The following is a 20,361-nucleotide window of genomic DNA, read 5'->3' on the forward strand; positions in this document are numbered from 1 at the left end:
GCTTTTTTTTCTTTTTTTTAAAGAAGAAAGTTCCATCTTTTCTCTATTTTTTTTTTTAATTAGAAAGAACAATACTGGAGAAAACAAAGGCTTCTCAAACATAGCTTTATGCAATAGAATCAGAATCAGATCATACTTGTGAATAGGCATAAGCCCAAAGTACCCAAAGGCATTATTACATCCTGGTTTGTACTAAAAGTTCATTGGCCAAATACAAATTATAGACTGCATGTGAAGAAAGCTGAGCTGCATCGCTTGTTTTCATTATGCTTTACACAAGTTAAGACATCCATGGAGAACAGCAGATGGCTTCATTTAACACCATATTTTACTATATTAAACCTATACACATCAAAATTTTTATGGTCTCCTTGATGTCAAGGACTTCGTAACACAATCCACGATACCTTCACAGCCGGCTTCCTCCGAGACCGTGCATTCAGAAGCATCCTCCATAGGTTTCGGATCCGAGTGAGGGGAGCGCAGATTTCCATGGGTTTGGCAGGTTGCCATCGTTTTGCAATGCTCGGCCTCATCGTCACGAATGTTCATGAAAACATCATAAAGATTTTCTGGATAGAAAACAATGTGTTATAGAGCTGTTTACAGCAAGTAGATTGCAACTAAATAGGAAAGTAATACGATGATCAAGAAAATTAAAGATCACTAGTACATGGAAGCAGTCGAGGAAACATACCTATCCTCGGCCTCCTAGATTTAGGAGTTCTAGCAGTTTGGAATTCGTCTGGAAATTTGAATAGTTAAAAATAAAATTATTTCAGGTCAAATTCTAGAAATAAACATTAATGTTTAACTAACTGTAGGTAATAAGTCTCCAAGAAACTTACCAAACAAGTACAAATCCTCATTCATGTAGTAATTGATAGCTGCCTCTGGGGCAGGGAACTTCTTTAACTCTTCTGCATCAAGAGAATAAATAGAAAAAATTGTAAGGAATCGGAAAAATCATATAGAATTAAAGAAATAATTTGGAATTCTAAAAAACCAACTAATACATATTTTAAAGTCTACATGATATGTGTATACTATGATCCAATGTGATCTTTTTTTTTTGGTCATCGATTCTTATAAACTAGACAGTTATAAGACTCAGAAATGAGAGGCCAATAATCAACTAGTGCTTCTTTCATCGAGAAACTAGGCTTTTCGAGCCAATAAAATGATCCAGTCCACAGTAATATTTATCCAAAATCTGAACAAAGCATACTCATAAATGTTTCTTTTCAAATTAACCATGCACATTATGGACGACGGCTCAGCATTCTATTGTGTTGCAACAGATAAAAAAGAACCAAAAATGAAAAAGGTCTGAAATAATTTCTGAAACATAATAACTATGTGATGCTACTAATTGCAACATAAAGGTTCTAAGATCACCTGTCATTCTACTAATATGGGACAAATGCAGTTATATCAATGAGATACCTACTCCTAACCATGAGCTAAATTCTGAAGCATGTTGTGATCTTTATCAGTGTCCATCATGTTGACACATTATCAGCACTTAGCATAGTGTATATTGTTGTCGTGCCATTAAATATAAAACTACTATTTTCATAATCTTATTTTAGAAGAATAAATAAGGAAATTATTTAATGCAAAAATGACCTCTCTGTTTGCAGAGTACAGTCACTTCTCAGATCCTGCATTAGCAGAAACCTTATAAATTGTGTGGCCCTTTTAAATTCTGTTTGGTGCATGGCTTTCACAAGCATAAATCAACTCGATCCTGTTTCATACTTCTTACTCCTTGATTTGCAAACATGAAAGCATGCACACCCCTCACAAGATATTAGACAGACTGTCATGCGCATTATAAGCTTAATTCTTGATCATGACTACACCATTTGCAACAAGTAAAAGCATCGCGCTCAATCATTCACAAACATGTTACAAAAAGAGACCTACAGAATTAATATTGAAAATAACGAATGAAAAGAGTCCCTATGATCAAGAACAGAATTTGCTAAAACAAAGAAAGAAATTGTTCAGCATGTATAAATTGTTTGCATGTTTGTATTCTTAGCCAATTCTCCATGCTTTCAACTAGTACAAAAATCATCATCAGACTTATGCACCTTCGCTGACATGGAAGTAGAAAAAAATGCTAAATTCTAATCAAGTATTTCACTATCATGTCCTTAATGTATTCTTCATTTGGTGCCAAGGAATTGGAGGATTCATCTTTCCAGTGGCAATGTGATCAAGACCAGTTTGCCTGTGTAGTGATGTTTTGCCTTAAAATTCCTCTCCTGCAAGAGGACTCGTCTTCCAAGTAACATTTAACTTTCACCAACCTTAACATATAAGTCACCAAACTTCTCAATTCTATTGCAGATCATAGAACTTAAAGAACAGAGAAAGTCTCCCATTCATCTCCAAAGCCTCAGATTTCTAGGTTGTCCAAGCAAGCCACCTTACATTTTCTGAACATCTCCAAATCTTTTCACCTGTGACATTAATCCTTAAAGCAATGTATCCTATACGTACAAACAAGGGCCTTTCATAATCAACAAATTGTGATAGAATTAATGGAATGGTGAAAAAATTGTGTAAAATGAGCACTTTGCATCAAATGTGTAATTGATTAATACAAACAAAAACAATAACTTTCTATAATTTCCAATAATTGAAATGATCCTCCAACCATGTACAATAGCAATGAGAAAACTCACTGTTAGAAGGATCATATAGTTAAACTATTTTTAGCTTTGGTTTAACTATACTTTTTTTTTTTCTGTCAGTAACTTTCTGTAAAGAAATGAAATAGGAAGACAAAGCATGCACCTTCATGGAGCTTTATAAACTTGTCATAAGTGGAGTATGCATGTCGCTCAACACATTCTGAAAAATGGTCTGCAGGAAAACAATAATAAAGTTCAAGTATCAGGAATATCTAATTCATTTAACGAGTATTTTGCTTTTTCTTTTTCTTTGTGACGATCTGGAAAACAAAAGAGAAACTGCTAAGAATGTGATTTGGCTAAAAGAAGTTCAAAAACCAACTTCAAAATGTTATGGTGTTGGATTGTCTTTCAAAAATAATGAATAGATTTTAGAAAACAGTAGTCCTGAAAATTGTAGCTTATACTGTTACCAGATCGTGCAGCATCTTACAAAACTGGTCTCTTATGAACATCACAGTTCGAGATTTAAATTATCAAGAAAATCACTAAATGTGACAAAGTATGCAGAAAATAGTATTGATATAAAAAGATAAATATCATAATAGACCATACAGTTACAAAAGAAAACTGTCTTACCATCTTAAGAGAAGTGGTTGTGGAAGTAGAACGCAAGAAATGAAACTTTAGACAATTATAACTCCTTAGTTCCTAGAGTACAAGATTGCTTTATTTTTCTTTTTTGCGAATTTAGGTTTGAGCCAAAAGTTGTCTTCACGGTAAAATGTTCACAACTTATACTATGAGCTGATAGCACTAATATTAAAAAAATGTATTTCCAAATCCAAATATAGCTTACTGTTTTTCCATTGTTTCCTGATAATTAAATTGAATAATTTCACTGAACAGAACAAATTACAAGTGAAACCATCTCCTGGCACAAGGCCAAGTCCTCAAGACAATCTATAAAACCGAAAAATAATCAGGCAATGCTCTAGCAATATTTTCACAAAATGCTGATCGAACAACCTTATATTTTGGTAACAATCGATCCAATAAAATACCAGACAAACATGCAGGTGAAAGGACAAAATAATGTTGTACTCACATGCCATTCTGGGGCTCATGATGTACATTCCAACTGTCATGAAGTAGTAAAAGAATGCAACAAACTGAGCAAGAAGACGATCTAACCAGAAAGCATTACCCCCTAGTTCCTGCAGAAGAAAAAGCAATAATGCCAAAAAAATTCAGCATGTTAAAGGTAACAATTCAATCATAAAGAAGCTCAACTAGCTAGATGAATCTTAAACTATTACAATATGTATGTGCACAGAAGAAATTCTCAATCAGAAAACATAAAATAAAGAAACTGAGAAGATAAGAATGAGTAATCAAAATAATTCAATATACAGAGTTTCTTGTCACAGAAGGACAAACTTCTTATTAAAATTCTGTGCATCAAAATGATATTACTATATTTATCTCTGATCAACATCACAGAAGAAAGCACGCCATAAATTAGACATTTAGCTCTGATCAGTGATAATAAATAACACAAAGATTATGGCCAATACTACATTCATTGGAGAGTAAAGAAATCAAATAGTGTGGCAAACCCCTTGGACAAAACTCCTAACCAAGAGCTCGTTGTGCAATTCATACATTACGAACTTTGAGTGGCAAACATCAGTTTCGTGGTGTAAAATCTAGCAAGTTTCCAAGGAACAGATTTGCTTCATGAGGTTTTATGAAGAATTAACAGTGATATAATACTGTGATTTGGCCAATCAACATAGATTCTTGAAACTACAGAAGCAACTTTCTATCAAGAGATACCAGTGCTTGTAGCCTAAATATCTTCATGAGATAATGTCTTATTCCCTTTCATTAACATAAATAATGATGAACTAATACCCTAATTTACACCATTTATTACCACAATTTCAAAAATGTAAGCTAAATCCAAACACAATTAGCACAACGCAGCAAAACATGGCAAGATATGATGGCACTTAGATCCAAGGGAGGATGTGGCCCTTGATAATCCATAAATCTGACCTCTCACTGATAATATTCCAATAAGTCCAAGCTTTCTCAAATAAAGTTACAGTAGAATCAAAAGGAGACCAAGAAGACTTAATCAGAAGCTGCAATTGATTCTGTGATGACATTTAACAAAGCACACGGTAGCTCCCATTGAGATATCATCAGAACTTGTGGAAGAAGAGTAAGTATACACAAAGTTGTTTAATTTCCACAAGACTTCTAGAACATCCATAAACAAGGGGAAGAAGGCTAAAATTCATGTAACGCAATATAAATATAACAGGAAAAGTTGTACCTCCATGATAAGTAGATGGTGAAACTCATTCCAGCTTTGAGCAAAATGTACTTTCAGATAATCAGATCTTCTCCACCAACCAAAGCTCTCATACATGTGCAATACAGATATAAAAGCTAACAGATAATTTGAGTTAATAACTGTGAGTGGAATGCAAAACCAATTGATGCTTATAGCTCACAATAAGGCAAAAGGTAGTATGATAGACTGTAAGGTTCAAATCTGCAAAATAAATCAGAAAACTCACCGAAGTAGGGGACTCTAGCTATGGTTTCCAAGACAAAGAATCGTGCATAGTGACGATCATGGTAAAATGTATCAAGTATCCTGATTGTTGTATCCTACAGAAATTAATACATTATGTGTTAGCTAATTAACCCATAGAAAATAATGATATGCATAGCTCTAACCGAAATGTGATAGAACACTAATTAGGCAAGAATAACCATCATATAACATAACTTTTTTTTTATTCTTATTCCAATTTCTGTTAATTATTTAAAAAGAAGAAAAATTAAGCATATCTTCTCCACAAATTACTAAGAAGAGTCGGTCCTGCTGGAAAGAATTTGTGAGGAAACAAACTATCAGAAAAGAATTGCAGTTTGTGATATTACTGACCACTGATACTATCAATCTGGCTGTGATCAGATCTTATAAATAGCGATTTTTGAAAATTATCAGTAACACGAAAATAAAAGGGTTTGACCATTAGAGAATGATCCAACCTAAGAGAACAACAATTACTATCAAATTGATTTAACACTGACATCTGTTAGAATGCGAAATTGTTACTGCTCGAGAATCATGAAAAAAAATTTCATCGGAACACTCATATTCTACTACTTGAACTGGATTCCTTGTGCTATATTAAACAATGAAAGAGACTCCAACAAACCAGTGATCAAAAGCACAAGAAAACAAACTGGTACCAGATTATGTGGTAGCAAACTTCATCTAACGATAAGCTATCTGACTAACGGAGCAAATTTCATAAGAAATAAGAAAACTTACGGTTAGAAAAATATTAATGGTCTGCTCAAGCTTAACATTCCATGGTGCCACAACAGAAGCTTCACCGGTTGACGAACTGGTACCAGCAGCTCCCGTCTTCACAGGGAAAGCCTCCTCCACGGTCACCTTTTCATCTTTCTCTTGCAAAGTCGTGGCCTTTACCTGATGCAACCTCCTATACAGACAACACAAGCGTTCTTCTTCTAAGGCCTTATTGCATGATAGAATCAAAGCTTTCGGCCATGTATGGGTGGAAACAAATACAAAAGTACCAAAAACCAACATCCAAACCAGAAATTAGAATTCAACATGTAACGAATCTTTTTATGTCCCTCGGTAGCACTTGAACGAAATTATTGTGATCATCCATCCTGAACCATATCTTATTACAATAAAAGATCGAAATATTTTGCTAAAAAGATATAGATAAACAATATGTATTATCACGGACCAGAAATTTAAACTTTAAAGAGCAGATTGCAGAAACGAATGAACAAAAGGTGCCAATTTAAAACATCCAAAAGAAGTACAACGAAACCATAGCTTGATTTGGTAGTGATTGGCGGCTACCTTTCAAACCTTACCAAAAAATCGTCTTAATTCAAACAAAATGATTAATTTTCACGGCAAAAGAATCCCAAAGTTTGGGCTTTTCCTCAGAATCAATTAAAACTTCCCCAAAGAAAAGAAAGAGAAAGATACCTAGAAAAATATCCACGACTATAACGAACGGAAGCAGAACCGGACCCGGAGATGGGGTTAGATACGAAAGCTGAGGCGGTGGAGGGCGGGATGCTTCTCGTAATCTTTGGACCGGGAGCAGAGGCGAAGAAGGAAGGAGAGGAGAGCGCCGCGGCGGCCATAGGGTTCCACCTCGACAACCGCCCCAGAAAATCGCTTCCTCACTTCTCCTCCTTTTCCTCCTTGTCGGTATCGAACGGAGAGCACTTCCAAGTCCAATTTGGCTTCCCACGAGCGCTTACCCCATCGTTCGCTCGACTTCGAACACCGTTGGATCACAAGAGACAAAGAAAGAGGAGATAGAACCGAAGAGAGACTTGTCACAAGTAAAATGGCATCTATATCCCTCTGCATTTTAATACATCACATATATTTATTTATATATGCCTTCAAATCTTAGAAATATATAAATTAATTTTCATTCATCAAATTATATATATATATATATATATATATATATATATTATTTTAATTTTTTTTTAAGACATCCTCGGCCAATAACTTTGAGCTAATTACATGTAATTAGCGAATAATATCTTAATCTCTATATTTTTAAAAATTATATTAAATATTTATACTTGAAATATTTAATCTTATTTCTCCTTATATCTTCAATTTTGTTAATGAAAATATCACAAGTGTTATCACGAGAAATGATGTTAAAAGAAAATTAAAAGATAATTTTATATGATTAAAATTTAAAAGAGAGAAGTTTTATTGAGAAACGAAATGAGATAATGTTATTCAATTATTTTATTTTTTTTATCTTCAATATTTTGTTGGGAAATATAGTGAGACACTGGATAGAAAGGATCTCACTCTTGTGATTCTAATTCCTTCTCATCGGTCAAAGTTAAAGGAAAAGACGAAGTCGAGAAAGAAAGAGTTTTTATAAAAATTACATAAAGAAAAATATATATATATATATGAGAATAGTACTATAAAATTATTATTTTAATCATATTTTAATATTATTTTTTACACGTACAATATTTTCATTAGTAAAATTGACGACGACGTGAAGAGATACAAGATTAAATATTTTACTTTCGTAAGTATATGAATCATAATATAATTTTTTAAAATATAAGGATCCGAATACTAAATATAACTAATTACAGTAAATAATATACAATTTAAGTCATATAATTTATTATTATTATTTTATCTCAAACTTTGATTTAAGCTTCTCTAGGCACATTCTCGATAATACGATCTGGATAGGATGGAACTGTGGGAGCGGAACGCTTGAGATTCCAGGCGCTGTGGTACACGGATTCATCATTTTGTATCATCAAATTGGCGAACAGGCATTTGAGCAAACAGGTGGCGTGGGAGCTCGCAGTTTGGAGAAACGAAGCCCTTCACGAAACCAAGTACGTTGACTGATGGAACTCAATGCTGCATCACATGGAAATTCCACATGAGATCGAGGGTAAAGTCAAAACTCAAGTGCTCAGTCTGCAGGACACTCTTGCCGTTGACAAATGTGCTTCGCTTTCGTGCAGCCATGTCCGCGGAGCTTCTGAGATGATCGCCTCGAAGAGGAGAAAAGAGGCAAGCAAGATGATCGCTTCCATGAAGCATTTGCCGAGCTTCTAACTCCAAACAAACTGGTGCCTGTAGCATGGTTAGTGCCCTGTGCACAGATAATACAATGCAGATGGTCAAATATATCAAACGTGAAGAAAACAATCATGTATATGGTTTCAGTCAAAAATCATAGCAACTCATATGCACTGATATGGATATAGTACGCGAAAGATTATTATCATTATCATGTATGTGATGCATACCTCATCCCTGTATAATCCACACCTCACCTCATAGGGTCAGTTACTTATTATCACTTGACCAATGCCTTATTATCGAATTGATGATTCTTTATCACTCTTATATATATGATCACATATTTAGCAGGAGGAAATATATAATTGTTATGGACATGTAATCACGACTTCGAGTATAATGATATGCTCTTGATATAATTTTTTTTGGAGGATCTCTTATCGAACCTGCTCGTTTTTTGGTACCACGTTTATGATAATTTTGGATTCGAACCAAAGCTGACTCTGAAACCTATCTATATGTTGGGCAATCATATTTTGCTCTAATATAACAGTGCTAGAAGTAGGCCCAACAAAATAATATCAGAAACTACTTTGAGCATAAGAGCTATCATTAGGACTGTACATCAACATGTTGGGTTACAATTGCTCCATACCAACAATTAAATCGCATGAAAAGATGGCCTTGGAACTCAACTGGCCTAAAAAGGTAATTCTTGATACCAATGTGATCCAACCATCTAAGGAGATAATTTCTGACACCAATATAGTCGGAATCGTCGGAAGAGATACTCCTAAAATTAATATAATTTGTCCAAAGATGACTCTCAACACCAACACGATTGAACTACTTTAAGAGCTAATTTATGATGCTAACATGATCAAATCTCTTGAAGAGATATGCCGTGACACTAACACTTCAAATGTGCCGTGACACTAACATGATTGAATCGTCCAAAAGATATTACTCTTAATAATAATATGATTGAATTGGTCAAAGAGTGCCTCTTAATATTAATACAATTGAATAACTTAAAGAGGTAATTTCTGACACCAATATGATTGAATCGTCTAAAGAGATGGTTTCCGATACTAACATGATTGAATCGCTTGAAGAGGTTACTCCTATGACCAAATTGTTTGAAGAGACAATTCCTAACACAACATGGTTGAACTGCCTAAAGAAGTGGCTCCTAATACTAACACAATCGAGTCATATAAAAAAGTTGCTATAAGTCACTTACCAATCACGTGAGTGATAGCACGTGTGACATGACACACAGTTATTATTATTATTATTATTATTATTATTTACTTTATATTTGTTTATCACTTTATTGCATAAATATATTGTGATGTCCATGGATCTGTACAATGAGAATCGGATCGTGATAAGATCACGATAATGAGACCAATTCACTTTTAAACACAGACCCTTGATAATCCTGTTCATTGGTTACTCGAGAGGGATATCAAGATAACCGGACAGACTAGTATGTTGTATACTCATCCATATGATAGAGACAACTAGTCTCATAGCTGCTAGTGTAAGGATATTATGGATACAATGCAGGTGCTCATTGGAGAATGAGTTTACTAATTGATCCGCTCACAGAATACTAGATGGTTACTAATACCTCATTGTCAGACAACGATTCCGTTGTCCAAGTGGTGTACTTGGTTCTTAGACTTGAGATACCAAAGATGTCCTGTATAAGTACTCCACTCTTTGATACTAGACTTATAGGTCTAAAAGTTTCAAATCTAGCATAGTCGATCATCAAGAGTGGCAGTCAACTTTACAATGACTATTAAGTATCGATAGAGGTTCATCCACTTTTGATATTATGAGAAGAACATCTCATGTATTCTTGTTTAAACAAATCCCTAACCATAATCATTCAATGTTTCAGAGAAAAAAAGTTTTCTAAGAGAATTTGATTAGAGCGAGACTCGAGTAGAAATCATATGAGTCTGACAACACCATGCCCGATTTACCATCTTTGGAATATTAGATGAATGAAGAACTATATGTATACGGTAACTAAGGACAGATAGGTCCAAAAGATTGGATTCTCCTATATTATATAGGGACTGCGGCGTAGTGGTATAGTACGTCCGTACTCGATGAGTCGAGTGAATTATTATGAAGATAATAATTCATTGAGCCAAAAGGAGTTCTGACATATATGACTCATGGCAAGCTCGACATTGGGCTTAGAGAGTCAACATATAGTAGGTGTTGCACTGAGTAGAGGTTCAGATATGAGATATCCGTCGGAGCCCCTATCTTATTGGATATCCAATAAGTCATTGAATTATTGAATCCTATCGATGAGATCCAATAAGAGCTAATGAGAGATTATTGGATAGAGATTGACTAATCTAAGAGGCTTGGATAGTTGGATAGAGATCCAATACTCATTACGGAATGATCCATTGGGGTTAAGTTGATGGGGGCCTCTATAAATAAGAGGAAACCAAAGGCCCATACACTAGAGATTTTTTTATTGTCACATCCTATTCTCCTCTTCCCTTCTCCTCATCAGATGGCAGGCCTAGAGATTTGAGGAGCGTCGTCACAGCTCTGTTGTATGGATCACCACTAGAGAGGCGGACGCTTGACTGTAGTTGCTCCTAACATCAATATGACCAAACTAGCTGAAGAGGTAATTTCCATCACTGACATGGTTAAACTATCCAAAGATATGGTTCTCAACACTAACATAATCTAATTATCCAAAGAGGTAATTCCCAACACTAACATAGTCGAACCAACTGATGAGGTGGCGGTAATTCCCAACACCAACATAGTCGAACCAACTGATGAGGTGGCTTCTAACACACACTGATGAATCGCTCAAAGAGGTGACTCAACACCAACATGACTAAGATATCTTGAAGAGGCAACTCCTAACAATAACATATAACATGGCTAAACTCGATAATAAAATATCCTTTTGTAATAATATAATCTAATCAATCAAAAAATATCATTATATAAGGATGCAATCAAAATCAATCATAAAGCATCATTTGACAACAATAGGGATAAACCTGGCATGAAGTAACCCTTTACCATGATATGACCAAATCGACCAAGAAGCATCCTACTACAATGATGTGATTGAATTCGATCATAAAGTATTCTTTGATAATGATACGATCAAATCGATCCAAAAAACATCACTCGATAGTGAGCAGATTGAATCATCCTATGTCTTATGTCAGCAACACATTCTGAATTAGCCTAGAAACGTCTCCCCTAATGATAACGTGGCCAAAATGACATAAAGATATTATTCGGAAAAAAAATATGATCAAAATAATCTAATAAATTATTTTGACAATAATATTATCAAAACAACCCAAGGTGTTATTGCTATTACAGTACAAAAAAACGATCTATTACACTATTTCGATGATAATGTTATTTAAATGGTTCAATGTGTCATTTCAATGATAGTATGATCGAATCCACCTAAGATGTTATTTCGATGATAATACGACTAAATTAGCTCAGGGTGCTTTTTCAACGGTGATACAATTAATCAATGATAGTACAATTAATTCGGTTCAAAATCTTATGTTAATGATAATGCTATCAAATTAAGCCAAGAAGCTTCTTTGATGATAGTGTAATCAAATTAGCTAAACATATGTTTTCAACGATAATATGATCAAATCGATCCAAAGTACTTTTCTGATAATAGCATGACTATATCAACTTAAGATATTATTTTGATAATATAAGATCAACTCGACCTAACGTGCTATTTTCATTATAGTGTAATCGAATCTGACCCAATATGCTAATTCGATAACAACACAAGTGAATAAGCCAATCAGCTCTTTTAACAATAGAAAATCAATTAATCTAAAAAACTTTATTCAAACAACCAAATAGTTAAACTATTAGCTCAAAGGAGTAACTTCCACTTTGTGTAAATTTCAAAATACTGAGACCCAAATCAATAATATGTCCATCAAAATTCTATGAATAAATTCAAGTCTACACATATATTCAAACTCTAATATAGTACATATCAAGTATAATAGAATGATGGCTTTTAAGTTGTGATATCTATTAATTATAATTCTATAATAGTTATTTTCTATTTAAAATATTATTTTTTAAATGAATAAATGATGAAGATGAAATAAAAATATATGAAATGAGACTTTGAACCCTTAATCTTTAGTAAATCAATTCAGTAAATCACCGTTAAACCAATATTTTGGATGTATTAAATTTATCAATTAAGATTTTAAACTTTTAAAGAAAGCATGATACATCATCATCAAATCAATATTTAAGAGATAAAAATATATCAGTTGAGATTTTAAATCCTTAATATTGATCACATTTAAAACTAGATTGACCATAATACAATTTATAATGATACAATCTGATAAGATAAGTTGTTCACTAACATAAGATAACATACAATATGATAAGATAAGATAATACAATTTATAGTGATGCAATATGATAAGTTCACTAACATAAATTCTTCGATCTAGTGAACTTATAGGACACTGATTATTTCTGTATGGAGCTTGATGGCATGTCAGTCTCATAGTTACCATTATTAAGATTTGATCTTAGTACTATCAAAGTTTAGATTAATGATTTATGTTAATTAAATATATTTATAATTAATTATACCCATAACTAGTATTTATACCATTCATTTTAATCCAAAATCCATCAGTAGGCATTTACGATTAAAAGCAGTCAAGCGACACTGTTTTCGAGACAGGAATGAGTTATAAATATAATGTAATTGGAAAAGTAGAAAAAAGTTTGATGTGGAATGGATCCATTGCTTCGTGTTCTGCGCTGGAGCGGTCAGAGTCAGGCTGTCAACATCGGACCCTGAACCGGCCGGTCTCTACTCGGCCCCACGAGAAAGGAGCAAGCCGAGCGCGACAAGCTCCACGTGTCGAACCAATGGCCCCATGGTCAGGGCGGGGCCCGCGCGGGAGCCACTCCCTGCCCGCTTCGTCACCCCAATCCCGCCCAAAGTCCTGCACGCGTCAAAGCTTGCAATTCCAGTTGACAGTCGACACATGGCCACCAAGGTCGGCACTGGAGCTGCTCTCGAGGGGAGGAGCATTTAACGCCGTCCGCACGTCCTTTGAGGGACGGGAAACGCGCCGTGCGTGTGGGCCCCGCAGGATGGCACGGTACTCTGAGAGGATCCGCTGTACGACGTCAGACAGGGTTCGGTGCATGGCAACGAACAGTTACCCTGAGTGCGAAAGGCTGTACCCTGTCTCCGTGTGGGACAGCCATCCCGTGAAGATGAGCGGGAGCGAAGATGAATCGCATTCTTCGCCTGAATCGTTTCGCGCGCGGGCTCGCCTTGGGCGGTGCGGGCCACGAGGGTGACGTCATGGAGTCCCTACAAAGACGTTTAGTGCGCACCAAGGATCAACCGTCCACCTCATCCAAATTGTGTCACATCGCTCCACGTGGCCAGTGGAGGAAACCGCAAGAAGTATTCATCAGCCATGATGGAGAACGGAGAAGGACGTGTCTCCGCGCGTCTACGAAGCACCATCTCGAGCACCCACCTGACGATTGGAGAGAAGCGGGTCATCAGGGTGCGGGCCCTCCTCCGGTGAGAATAGCGTCGATTTCCGCTGCGACAAGCCACCCTCTCGGCAACACACATGTCGATTGGAGACCGGTGGGTTACAGAAAGAGCCCCGCACAGTGGGCTCCACACGTCGAGATGGGCTCCAGCAAACTGAAATCATCGTGTGTGCCCCGGTGGGTCGGAAGCTCGGTGTGTGGGGTTGGATTGAATCCCTTGTTTAGACTATCCTGGCCACACGCTGTCATCGCACCACCCACGGTTTCATTTCACGCGCTACACCATGTGAATAAATAAATAGAAAATAAATAATAAAAATATGTGATGGATAAGATGAAGGGCAGGGATGGTCGCCAAAAAGAAACGTGAAAGGGGAAAGGTAGGGTGGGGAGGGGAAGGTGAGAGGGGGAAGGGGGGGGAAGCCGAGGGAAATGGGGGAGGAGGTGACCCGTCATCGCAGAAACAAACAAACCAATCCAAGTCTTCCCTTCGTTGCGTGGCCATCGATCGCAAGCGAGGAAGCAACCCACCCAAGCAATAAAGCCGACGAGTTCCAGATGGTGATTTCGACGCTCCTACTTTGATCGATCTCCTTTTTCCCTCGGCATCCCTCCTGCCTTTGGTGATCCGATCAATATAGAGATGAGGAAAGGCCGATCTCCGGCACCGGAGGCGGCGGCGGTGGAGACGCGTTTCCGCGGCGTTCGCAAGCGGCCGTGGGGGCGGTTCGCGGCCGAGATCCGGGACCCCTGGAAGAAGGCTCGGGTGTGGCTCGGCACCTTTGACTCGGCCGAAGACGCCGCCCGAGCATACGACGCCGCCGCCATCGCCCTCCGCGGCCCCAAGGCCAAGACCAACTTTCCCGTCTCTACCACCACCACCTCCCCCCCTCCCCTGATCCTCCCTACTTTCAACCCATCCGCCGCCGCGCGGTTGACCATTGGCCACCGCCAGCTCCCTTACCCGCCGCCTCAACGGCCGACGTCCAGCAGCCACAGCAGTACCGTGGAGTCCTCCAGCGGGCCCCGTCTGCCCGCGGCGGCTGGGGCCACGCCGATCCACCTCCGGGCGTCGCATCTCGGGAGGCAGGCAAACCCGCCGCCCCCGCGCGTCCTCGCTGGCGAGGGAGACTTTCACAGCGACTGCGGGTCGTCGTCCTCCGTCGTCGACGATGACGGAGACATCGCATCGGCTTACCGGCTGCCGCTGCCGTTCGATCTCAACGTCCTCCCACCGCCAGACGATGACTTCCAACCCACGGTTCTCCGCATCTGATGCCCTCATCCCACGGCCGGAAGGAGAAAACAATCCTATAAAATGGTGGTTGTTTTCTTCTCTTTACTGCTGCCACATGATGTGTTCGTATTATTACTTGAAATCGTGTTCTTTCTGTTCTATATTTGTGTCGGGGATGACTTCTGATTAATGAGTTACTATCATGGTTAAGCTTTTGCATCTGATGGTGTAAGACAGATCTAAGGTTTGTCTTAGATCTAAGCTTTTATCAATCTATCAATCTATCTATAGAAGAGTATTACCTAATTTGATGTATGAGAAACTAAACAGAGCTAGAATACCTCTCATATATTGTTGTGATCATAAAGTCAAGTGGATCTCATATCTCTTGACATTTGACATATGTTCACCAGCCAAGGAAAAAAAAAGTAGAAATTGGAAAAAAAAAAGAAACATGATTTTTATTATACATTTGATGTACACATAGTTGACACTTGATTGAAATGGTTATGATACATTAGAAGGTGAAGGAATGGATCCATCACCTAGTGGTTCTTGATCCTGGTGCTTTATCTGCTTAATCCCTCTTGGGTTAAGGGAAATGTGCCAAGGATTGTTGCTTGTGGATTTACTACTATCTATTTTATACATATGTTTTAGTTAGGTATACAAGGTTCTTTGTTCTGTTTATACATATATGTTCTGGTATCTATTTTGTACATATATGTTATCTGATCGCCTAAACTTTTCCTTTTTATCCTGTTTTGTTAATTAAAATTTCTACCTGTGATTGTGTGGCATAGAATAGGTTCCTTCTCTTTCTGACATCACACATATTGGTCTTTAGACCAAGTTTTCCTGGATTTGGAGCTTGAACTAATTTATATAAAGTTCACACTGGGTTATGATCTTCCAAATTCATTGCACTGTACATTTAGCTGATATTTTCTCCTGAGAAGGGCATGCTTTTTTGAAAATCTTGATGTAGACTGATTAAAATTTTAGGATAATATTGTAGCTTCCTTGTTAATTGATTTGGCTGAGATTGTATATTGAGCTTGCAGAATGTCAAGTGCCTACAATTTAATATTTAAAATTCATTGCACTGTACATTTAGCTGATATTTTTTTATGCTGCATCTAATAGGTTTTAGAATATTTTCTGGGCAAAATATTAGTTCACTTCTGAATTGTAATATTTCTATTAACTGGAGCTTTCAACATTTTTAAAACTGCTTCACAACTGCCTTAGTATGTGAGAAACAGATTTTTTAACCTGGGCGAGCTTTTCTTTGGTCAATTGTAGACTATGTAAAATGCAGTTTTTATGTTGTCAGTTGTTATTTGGATTATCTCCATATTATGCGGCCTTGCCAATGGTGTTGTACACAATAATAGTTACAAAAGTTCACTCTTAGATTTATTGGCATTTAGCCAGGTAGTGACAAAATACTATGATATTTCATTTAAATATGATGATGTTTAACTTAATTGCTATCATCTAAATAACTAATAGTAGTATCATGCAAGGTCAGATCCTATATCAGCGGGAACCTGGTGTGTACTTGCCACTCATGTTTTCTTTTTGTTACTTCAAAAAACTTCACAAATGAAATGAAGATCATTTTTTTATGTTTAATATGGTCAGCTTTTTGTTCTTTCATAGGCCATATTATATTGTTTTCTTATTTGCATTTGTAGGATAATCCAACATTGCATGACCTGATGTGTTATTTTGCTAATCTGTGTTGTGTTATAGATTTCTCATGAAGATTAGGTTCTCATTGAAACTTTTTTTTTCTCATTTCTAGCTGGGAATTATAGCTTTAGACAATGTGGTTAAGAGAGTTGGCCACCGAATAAAAGAGAGCAAGAAGAGTCAAACACCTTTTTCTCTTATGTGAGTTATTATAGTTTTACACTTTAGATTGATAGAGTTGAAGATGAACCTGAAGAAGAGATGTGAACACATGTTCAATCACCGATATTGGGAGAAACCAATAGTAGCAGAGAGATTTGATTCCTCTCAATCCCATATATTTGATTCTGAGAGTGAATATATTTTGAGCGATGAGAGTTTTGAGACATCTCTTAAGCAGCAAATATTAGTTTGCATAATGAATGCTAAATTTGCTTGGAGATATTAGTTTTGCTAGATATGTTGAATTTAATTTGTGTTTTAAGACTGGAAAGTGGCCCTGAAGTTTATAAAACATGGTGCCGGGTGCATTGATGGATCAGAGACTGTTTGAAGCCTCTCTTCCATTGTTAGCCGAGTATATCATCTCTCACTTGAGCAATAGCATGTATGACAGCTAAAAGTGATTGTGATTTTATGATTTGTAAGATGGTGTTGCTTTGTAACTCATCTGGCTAGCTGGTGCACTTGTTATGACAAATTGTGTCACTATAAGTTGTCGAAAGTATATAGATTTACGTAGGTAGCTACCATCTGGAGCAAAAAAGCCCCAAGTGAAGCTATGGTTCTTAGTTGAATGTTGGTTATAGGTTGATAAAATATGTTAAGATTTTGGAGGAATTTTGTCGTCTTGGATGTTCTCTTGACAGCATCCAGTTGTTTCTTCGGTAAGTTGTTAATGTTACTTAGCAATGTTTCCTTCTTTTACCTCCAGACTCACAAGACAGCCTGCTTTCTTTCAGGTCCTCGAAGCTGAGATGGTGCGGTCCATCATATTGAGAAGCGGATGAGAGGAATTAAGAGAAATACAGAAGACAAGTGATTCATGGTTTTGTATGCGATAAAGAAACGGAGAGATACCGATCATGAAAGGTGACAAACGGGAAGAAACAAAAGTTGAGAAGTCAACATTGTCTTTTGACTTGGACAGAAAGCTGGAAGTGTTAAAGAAACATGGGCAGCTAGAAGAGAGAACCAATGTCATTAGAATCCTCCCAAGTTGTCATTATTCTTGGTACATTTCTTTGTCATCGCCTCGTTCTTTGCTCATCATATCTCTCTTTAATGGCGTCTTTTTTTTTCCTTTCCTTTAATGATCGCTATATTCTGTATTTGTTTGTTTTTCTGTGACCGAAGTGTCTGATATGTTCGGAGTTTGACGAAGATAAACTTCTTCTAGTCCGCTCTATAGTCGTAGTCGACATGAAAGGTTGGAGAGTGTCAAGTGTAAGATCCTAAATCTTTCATAATGCCGACTACCTTTTTGCATTGCCTCTAATATGACATTTTACAAGGCTGTTTAACGATGCATGAATTCATGAGTAACTTCGGAAATGTTGCAAGTAAAACTAGTGATCTAATGTATGCAATTTTTCCGTGATTGTTTCTATCATCCAAAAGATTTATGAAATGAAAAGTAGAAAAAAATCAGTGTGATTTAGAAGAAACCGTGATAGAAATAAAATAGAATATTAATCTGTTCTTGCCAATTTTACTACTTTATCCATTGTGTGGTTAATGAGCAGTAAAATTTGGGAGCAAGAACGAACCGGACACGTGCTCGAGTTGGAGTTATTCGCGAAAGGTCATCTAATTTGGCAACCCTATCGATGGGGATTGATTCGTGATGTAAGTCGTCCTTTGTGTCGTCTCGAGTGAAAAAAGCCAAAGTCGCATTATTGTGATATATTGCCTCCTCCAAAAGGTGAGATGGAGAGGACGGTCCCGTTTAATGCGTTTCCCACAAGCAATCGCGGAGGAGGAAGCGGCGAGGAATCGGCCGGAGGAGGAGCTATGAAGAGGCGTTCGATCGACGGATCTGATGGCGGCGGGGATCCCCGGGTTGCCGCTGAGGAGGAGAAGAACAAGAAACCGAGATCCGACGGAGGAAAGGCGGAAGTGACTGCTGAGGAGGAGGAGGAGGAGGAGGTGAACGTGGCGGAGCTCGGAGAGGACCTGGTTCTCGAGGTGCTGAAGCGGGCGGACGCCCGGACGCTGGGGCGTGCGGCGTGCGTGAGCCGGCGGTGGCGAAGGCTGGCGGAGGACGAGCGACTCTGGGAGGCGGTGTGCACCCGGGACTGGGTCAGAGTGCCCTACGGCGAGCGGCAGCTTAGGTCGGTGGTGCTCGCCCTCGGGGGATTCCGTCGCCTCCACTCCCTCTACATCCTCCCATTCCTCGGCACCTCCGGCCCCCGCACCGCGGCCTCTTCCCCGGCTCTCGCCCTTCCTTCGGCCGCCGCCACGTCGCCGTCTCCGATGACGAGGCGGGCTCACCTCCAGCCCCGATGGGGCAAGGACGAGGTCCAACTCTCGCTCGCTCTCCTCTCCATCGGCTTCTTCGAGAAAATGAATCCTAACAACAACCACCGTGGCGGCGGCGGCGGCGGCGGCGGTTGTGGATAAGACCACCAGGTCCGATCTCCACCTCCTCTATCTCCTTCAAAAATCTAATTTTTATATGGTGCCTCTATAAATTTCTTCCGTGAGAAGTCCAGTTCTCGCTCACTCCTCTCCTCTCCATCGAGAAGATGAATCCTAACAACAGCCGCCGCAGCGGTGGCTATGAATGAGACCAGCAGATCTGGTCGCCGCCTTCTATTATCCCATAAAAGTCCAATTTTTATCCTTATTAGCTGTTGTTTGTGGCTTTATATATTTCATGTGTGTACATTTATGAACCAATGAGTCTCTCTTCTTCCCATCTCTTCTTCTTCTTCTTCTTTGTTGGTATTGTTGTTTCTGTTCTTGCCAACAGTGATGCCACTGATAAGAGTTGCAGGAATTGGGAATTATTGGAGGAAGGGGGAGAGGCTGACGACAGAATAAAAGTTAGGATAGTGGATGGCGAGAGAGAGGGCCCTACCACTGCTTTCTTCTGTGAATTGTTGTTGAGGGATGTGATGGGGTCTTGCACCACAGTGTTGGATTCTAGTGCTTTATGAGAACAAAGGGGGAGAGGGTGGCCAGTAAGGGATGGATGTTGACAATGGAGCGTTTGCCAACTACTAATCCAATGTTTTTGGTTATTTGGGATAAGTTATTACCATATGAAATCGTGGACACATATCTTTCCCCATAAATTTTCTTTCTTTTTTTATATTATTTATTTAATTCTTTATTATATATATATATATATATATACACATACAAATGAACTATAAACTAATATTGATAGTCACAAATACACTATATCTAAAAAAAGGAGGAATGAAGAAGGGTGATTTTCTTGAAAAATTTTCTCTTTTTGGATCTTTTCTAGGGGATGTTCAGTTTTTATTTGGTTTCAAATTGTT

At 37.9% G+C, this 20,361-nt stretch overlaps 3 protein-coding genes across 6 annotated transcripts; 2 read left to right on the forward strand and 1 right to left on the reverse strand.

Annotated features, from left to right (window-relative positions):
• Window positions 1-91: 91 nt before the first annotated feature.
• Window positions 92-7,001, reverse strand: LOC135637141 (ubiquinol oxidase 4, chloroplastic/chromoplastic-like). Its single transcript, XM_065149594.1, has 9 exons — window positions 6,706-7,001; window positions 6,004-6,178; window positions 5,237-5,330; window positions 4,990-5,105; window positions 3,754-3,862; window positions 2,809-2,877; window positions 849-920; window positions 698-745; window positions 92-572 (listed from the first exon to the last, which is right to left on the reverse strand). Exons 1-9 carry the CDS (start codon window positions 6,864-6,866, stop codon window positions 361-363), a joined length of 1,056 nt encoding a protein of 351 aa, XP_065005666.1. The 5' UTR covers window positions 6,867-7,001; the 3' UTR covers window positions 92-360.
• Window positions 7,002-14,308: 7,307 nt separating this feature from the next.
• LOC103981190 (ethylene-responsive transcription factor 3) lies at window positions 14,309-18,347 on the forward strand. 2 transcript variants are annotated; one of them, XM_009397825.3, is made up of 2 exons: window positions 14,309-15,238; window positions 17,812-18,347. In XM_009397825.3, exon 1 carries the CDS (start codon window positions 14,558-14,560, stop codon window positions 15,188-15,190), a length of 633 nt encoding a protein of 210 aa, XP_009396100.2. In that variant the 5' UTR covers window positions 14,309-14,557; the 3' UTR covers window positions 15,191-15,238; window positions 17,812-18,347. The 2 variants fall into 2 exon arrangements, with proteins under 2 accessions (XP_009396100.2, XP_009396099.2); XM_009397824.3 differs by having other exon boundaries at window positions 14,309-15,235.
• LOC135583161 (F-box protein GID2-like) lies at window positions 17,944-19,769 on the forward strand. Of its 3 annotated transcripts, none has more exons than XM_065149836.1 (3): window positions 17,944-18,083; window positions 18,595-18,697; window positions 18,774-19,769. In XM_065149836.1, the coding sequence occupies exon 3, from the start codon at window positions 18,779-18,781 to the stop codon at window positions 19,469-19,471; it is 693 nt and encodes a 230-aa protein (XP_065005908.1). In that variant the 5' UTR covers window positions 17,944-18,083; window positions 18,595-18,697; window positions 18,774-18,778; the 3' UTR covers window positions 19,472-19,769. The 3 variants fall into 3 exon arrangements, with proteins under 3 accessions (XP_065005908.1, XP_065005910.1, XP_065005909.1); XM_065149837.1 differs by lacking the exon at window positions 17,944-18,083 and adding an exon at window positions 18,279-18,295; XM_065149838.1 differs by having other exon boundaries at window positions 18,595-19,769.
• The last annotated feature ends 592 nt before the right edge of the window (window positions 19,770-20,361 follow it).

Source organism: Musa acuminata, chromosome BXJ3-4, assembly GCF_036884655.1.
Source record: "Musa acuminata AAA Group cultivar baxijiao chromosome BXJ3-4, Cavendish_Baxijiao_AAA, whole genome shotgun sequence".
Classification (NCBI taxonomy): domain Eukaryota; kingdom Viridiplantae; phylum Streptophyta; class Magnoliopsida; order Zingiberales; family Musaceae; genus Musa; species Musa acuminata.